Source organism: Cupressus sempervirens, chromosome 7 (assembly GCF_028749045.1).
Source record: "Cupressus sempervirens isolate cs-2001-9-10 chromosome 7, ASM2874904v1, whole genome shotgun sequence".
Taxonomy (NCBI): Eukaryota; Viridiplantae; Streptophyta; class Pinopsida; order Cupressales; family Cupressaceae; genus Cupressus; species Cupressus sempervirens.
The window spans coordinates 433,575,654-433,582,014 of record NC_143124.1 but is presented as its reverse complement, the minus strand read 5'-3'; the positions used below and the strand labels follow the sequence as shown (position 1 = coordinate 433,582,014).

Below are 6,361 nucleotides of genomic sequence, written 5' to 3'. Positions count from 1 at the left end.
GAATCTATGCTTTGATTTTATTAATTTTCTATCAATTCATAACTAACAAAAATAGTGTCATCTTATAGTCAAGCTCATTGTTATACAGTGGTTGCCAAATGTGTAAGCCCCTTTAAATGACTTTTCCAATCTAAACACTATTAGGAAATAAATCAAACCTACATTTTAAGTGCAAAATTAACCATATACATATATCTAGTTACCAAACATGTCAAGTGTACCTATTGGGTACATAAAATCATGGAAGCACATGATAATCATCCAATGAATTCAACATCAAATGAAACATTTAATCCTCGTACATATACTAATAACCATGATACATAAATACATCACTATGAAACCAACCCACAACCAACCAATAGGCTGAGGAACACCATATGAATCATGTAAGTGGTTGAAATAGACTATTGAGAATTTAAAGTAACAACTACAAGGATTCCTTATGCATCCCCTTCTACATAGTTGGAAAGCAAGGTTCAAATCAAATATCTTGCAACTATAAATGAGAGGCCATTACATTCCATTAAGAGGATGATCCATAATCCTAGAAGTTTACACTTTTGTTGATTAAAAAATATATAGTTATTGTAGTCTCTTTATTTCAAAAATGTGTGAAACCAATAAGCAGAGCCCTTTGGATATCTATTCAAATTATTCTTATAATCTACATAATATAAACCAAATCTAACTGTATAGCCATTTGTCCACTCAAAATTGTCCAATAAAGACCATGCAAAGTAACCTTGTATGTTAGATCCACCCCTGTTGTTCAAACCATAACAACAATAGGTGAATAATACTGAAATAAATTAATAAATAAAATGACATTTTTTTAAAGATAAATGTACCTCATTGCTTGATGAATCGATGATATATGCTTTGAATGATAATTTATTCGCCAAGTATCATTAAGAACTTGTACTAATGATAGGGTATCATCATTTTTTTCATCAATTCCTGTATAATATTTAATATTTTCAATGAATCACAAATATACAAACAAAATCTAACTATAAAATAACTTTAAATAATTGAATTTTTTTTTTAAAAAATTGTCTTTCAGATACTAATAGTAAAAAAAGTTTAACTTTAGAAAGATAATAAATCAATTTTTTTTCCTTAAGAAAGAACAAAATTGACATGTATACTTGGGCAAATACTTCTCTATGCAATATCCTAACCTCTATCTAACCAAGATGTAAGAGAACCATATCTAACCTCCTTGTGCTATTTTTTTTTAGTAACATTGCTTTGTTTCTATATAGTCAAAGACTATATACATAATAAACACTGGTCAAAAAAATACTTCACCAAGGAAAAACGTTTTACCATTCTCTGTGATAAAAATTAGTGGATTTGCATATCTATGTTTTATGTACTCCAATAATTCTCTTAATCCCCGCGGATAAACGTGAAGCCAGCTGGATCCTGCCTGTTGTACGCCACTAAAAATTAAAGGTGACCAACAAAAACAGTTTTATAATCTTTTCTTATACAGTAGTTGTTGAATGTTTTGTGGCTTACCGCTGGTCCGATGAGAATACCATTTTTCTCAGCTGAAAACATTTTGACAGCATCAAATGTGAAGTTATGCAAAAAAATTATCAAACATTATCAGACGAAACAACTCATGATATGCAAAAACTAGTGGAGACATATATACCTGTTAGATTTGTTCGAGAGTCCAATGAATAGCTCGTGTTAATGGCAGATGGTGGCTTTGAAACATCAGCAGCATACAGGCTTGTATAGTAATTTAAACCCAGAAAATCAAAAGAACCCTTCAAAATAGAACATTCATGGGCAGTAAATTTGGGTAAACGCTCACCAACAAGATCTCTCATCGTTGATGGGTATTTCCCTTCTGTAATTGGATCCATAAACCTGTAATTTTGTAATACCAGTCAATTATCTCATAAACATGGATATTAATAATATCAAGTTTTTGGGTTCTAATAGTTATTGTAAAAAAAATCGATTCAATTTTGTAAGATTTGTTTTGCGTTAAGATTTTCATCACGTTTTATGATCCATCATGTGAATAATAAAGATATAAAGATATAGAAGAAAAAAAATAAGATAAGTTAGAGTTTCAAATCTTGTGTAACTTTGTACTGATCTAATATATCTTGATTTGTGATATTGCTATTAGGATTTAACTATGTAGTTTTTGAGTCGAATTCATTGATTCATGTTTTATGAGTAGTAGGTCACACAAACTCATTTCTAATGATAATGAATGGAATACTTAGCAATCATTGGATCTAGGTGATGCTTAGAGAGGTGAATCATTGGGACCAATACTACTCCAACTTGAGTGCACTTAACGGAGTTTCCTCCATGATTAAGCCCACTCTACTGCTAATTATTTTTCTCTTATAATTCAAAGCAGTGATGCAAAACAAATTTTAAATAATAAGTAGGTCATATTTTCCACAAGTCAAATTGCAATATCCTATCATAATTTGTGAACGTATCTCTCATGAGAATAAATAGAACACTTAGCACTCATTGGATAGAGGGAAGTCTGGATGCTTCACCTCTATGAACATCACCTAGATCTAATAAATGTTAAGTGTTCTATTTACTCTCATCAGAAATGAGTTCATGTGAACCACTACTCATGAAAACATAGGTCAATGAATTTGACTCAAAAACTAATCATAATGACAATATCACAAATCTTATATAAATAAATGTAAAATTGATATACAGTTATAAAGAAACACATTTCAAATGAACATTAACAAACAAACAGTTTACACTATATGCTTGCCTACCAGCCAAACATAAAATCTATGGCTCTTTGGGCAGCCTTCTGATCAGAGGTTGAGTTTGAATAGGGAAGCATCCAATGGCTCACCAATGTAATACCAATCAATCCCTTCTGCATAGCCTACATATAATGATAGCAGATTGGCATTCAAACAGTTGTATGTAGAAGGGGGAAAATAAATAGGTTTAAAAAAAGTAGGTTACCTGATATTTTCTCTTGTATAGGCGCACAACAGCTGCATGAGAAAGAAGAAGATTATGCGCCACAATATATGGCTCTGTGGAAGAATTTCCTATACTTGAATTTCCATTCAAAGAGGAATGGCGCCCGGGTGCAGATGTGGCGGTGTCGTATCCAAAGGCAGCAAAGGCATATGGTTCGTTTAAAGTGATCCAGTGCTTCACTCTATCGCCAAACTCTTTAAAACAAACTTCACTATAAGCTTTAAAATCTTCCCTGGATGTATCAGGGAATAGATTTCATTATAGACAGAAAAATGGGTAAGGTAAATTAGACTATTTAACATTTTTAGTTTAAGAATCAAGTTTTAGTATGTAGTGTTTAAAATATTCGTCATATAAACATAACTGCAAAAGAATTGCATAAAAAGAAAAATTTAATACACAATATTCTTGCTGAGAAAGCCACCATATTTATCCTCCAGAACTTGTGGAAGGTCCCAATGAAACAATGTCACAAAAGGCTTGATATCTAGGAACATGAGTTTTTGTTAGAGCTTGAATAGGATCACAGTAATATTTATGCCCATAACATCAAACATTGTATATTTTACCATGTTTTAAGAGCTCATTGATGAGGTTGTTGTAGTAGGCCACTCCAATTTTGTTAATTCCACCTTTGACAGTACCATCTGTTACTAGAAAAAATAAGAGAATAATTCAAAGAGGCACTGCTGAATGCTAATCTATTTTAGTGATGATACTAGGTATTCACAGTTCATATTGTAGATTACTGGTGGTTTTAAGTCAAGTTATGTACAAGTTTGTGGCCAGTTTTTCAAAGTAACATGCCATGATTGATCATCAAAGTAATAAGCTACAAGGAAAAAGAAAATCCAACTCACGTGGTAATATCCTTGACCAAGAAATGGAGAACCTATATGCATCCATGCCCATTTCCTTCATCAGTTTCACATCCTCCTGTAAATTACATTTTTTCTCTTTAATGTAGTGCATAATGCAAAAAGTAAATCCATTCACATATTAACAAAAATAGGAAAAAATAGTTGGCATTAGTCTTTTACAGTTTTGTGCACTTGAAAGACCGTTTTAGAGCTAGTTGGGTTGTTTTAGAGCTTATATTTATAATAATGCTTAGTGTGCTATCATCAATGTGTTTTCTAATCGAAGTTTTCAATTATCAATGCATGTCTTTGTACCAACATTTTTAAATTTTTAGTCTATGTTTTTAGTGATCAGTATATATTTTTAACCAATATTTTCTATCTTACGGAACAATCTATTATTTGATAATATTTTTCACAGCAAGTCAAATTGTAGTTTTTAAGTCAAACTTGTTGATCTATGTTTCATGAGAAGTAGTTCACACAAATCTATATTTCATGGCAATGAATGGAACACTTAGCATTCATAGAATTTAGATAATGTTGAAAGAGGTGAAGCACCTAAACTTCCAAGAGGTCAACAAGTTCTAGAACCCTTGAGTAGAGAATTTCCTCCATGATTAAACTCACTCTAATTACAACCTCATTGATATTAATTTTTAACAGGAACAATTAAATATTAATAAAATATCGATCACTACGTTTTATTGAAAATATTGATTCAACAACATATACATATTTGATATGAGAACAATCTATCTATTGAAACAATATGCATCTTGTTTATAATTTGAATCGAATGATATGAATAGCACACCTTATAACGATGGTATTGATCCACGGCAACATCCCCATTGCTCCCATCAGCAATTTTGCCTACAGAATTTTACATTTCTTTAAAAACTATATATACACTAATTCCAATCGACCATTGAACTTCATGATCTATATAAACTATATAATGAAAAAACAATTATCGTTCTAAAAGTAGTGCTTATGGTACTGAGCTGTTTAATGAATACAAGATGCAGATGAAAAAAGAGAACTAAACAGTTAACCTGGCATATGGGAGAAAGTATCCCAAATGCTTTGGCCTCTTCCTCCCTCCCAAGCAGCTCCTTCATACTGATATGAAGCAGAGGCTGTACCGAATAAAAATCCAGCAGGAAACGCCCTTCTATTCAATACTTTTATTTCTTCTTTAGCTGCTGCATGAAAAACCCACCATATACACACCACCACACAGGTTATCAAATATCCCTTCCATGGATTCATTATAGAAACTATGTTATAGAATCAGATTCAAAACAGAATGATGCATGGTGCCAAGAAAATGCATAGATAGGTCCCTTTTAAAGGAATAGAAAACAATGTGGGCATTCATATAATGGCTAGAATAATAATGATAACTTTAATATGATATGAATTACATCATTCTCGAAAAGAAACAAATGCAAGTTTTAAATAGAAACGATCAAGATCCGTTTTATCTGGATCACTGTGTTTTGAGACAAAATGCACATGGATACAACTATGGCCGTCGGCCGTCGGCAGTCGGCATCATCTCAAGCCAAATTCAAACATTTTAGTCCAACGAGATACACGACAAGAAAAGGAACATTTGACTGCAAAGGTTCTCTAAACACCTACTGTCTAGACATTTTGAAATCTTATATTTGTTGCTGCTTGTCTTGGAGTTTATATAAGGTTCTGAGATCTTAATTATTAGAAGAGAACACGGTTGTATCGTATTTCCCTTATAATATTATTTTATTGAAGTTGAAAAAGTTAGTAAACTGTAGTAATAATATCAGAATTTGGCATGCTTAAATTACTAAGTTGGAACTTTTGAATAATTATTATATAAACAATATACTAAATAGCTATATATATTTATAAAATAAGTATTAATTATGTAATTATATTTAACACATACATAATTATTGTATTTTAATAATTTGATTGATTTATACAAAGCATATTATATTTCATAGTTATTATATTATTTTGGAATAGTTGTATTTATTATATAATATATTATAATTTTATCATTACTAAATGTGTTTTCTTGAAAATGAGTCAATTTTTATATATTTGGTGATGATAATTGTGATATGTGTGAACAATTATTATTGTTAGAAAAAGGTTGTTCTATCACTCACACATTGTCCAAACAAATAAGACAATGTTATAAATCTATATATTTGTTCAATTTATCATCACATATTGCCACAACTAATAACACCAAGGGAATAATGATATGACTAATGCATAAAAATGAAAAACATAAAAATCTAACAAAATTTACTCAATCGATTTTAATTATTGCTTCTCATTTGTTGATGTTCTTACCTTTAAAAACTTAGAGCAATGTTACAACTAGATAATCCAATAGAATTATAGAGTAAAACAATTTCTACACTATAAAAAGAAATTAGAAAAAATTAGAAAGCTTAAAAATATTAGCAACGCTATTTAATTCTGCATAGTGATTGGCT

General features: G+C 30.7%; 1 protein-coding gene across 2 annotated transcripts; it reads right to left on the bottom strand.

Moving 5' to 3' along the window:
- Positions 1-381: 381 nt before the first annotated feature.
- LOC149547408 (beta-glucosidase 12-like) lies at positions 382-5,348 on the bottom strand. Of its 2 annotated transcripts, none has more exons than XM_089791632.1 (12): positions 4,922-5,348; positions 4,681-4,739; positions 3,864-3,939; positions 3,573-3,656; positions 3,403-3,490; positions 2,983-3,235; positions 2,784-2,899; positions 1,667-1,887; positions 1,528-1,559; positions 1,333-1,435; positions 852-960; positions 382-765 (listed from the first exon to the last, which is right to left on the bottom strand). In XM_089791632.1, the coding sequence occupies exons 1-12, from the start codon at positions 5,136-5,138 to the stop codon at positions 600-602; spliced, it is 1,524 nt and encodes a 507-aa protein (XP_089647758.1). In that variant the 5' UTR covers positions 5,139-5,348; the 3' UTR covers positions 382-599. The 2 variants fall into 2 exon arrangements, with proteins under 2 accessions (XP_089647758.1, XP_089647759.1); XM_089791633.1 differs by having other exon boundaries at positions 3,573-3,650.
- Positions 5,349-6,361: the final 1,013 nt, after the last annotated feature.

Coding starts and splice junctions, on each gene's coding strand:
- LOC149547408 (XM_089791632.1), bottom strand. CDS start 5,138: ATGAATCCATGGAAGGGATATTTGATAACCTGTGTGGTGGTGTGTATA. Junction 4,740..4,921: donor TACTTTCTCCCATATGCCAG/GTTAACTGTTTA, acceptor AAAATTCTGTAG/GCAAAATTGCTGATGGGAGC. Junction 3,491..3,572: donor CAATGAGCTCTTAAAACATG/GTAAAATATACA, acceptor TCATGTTCCTAG/ATATCAAGCCTTTTGTGACA.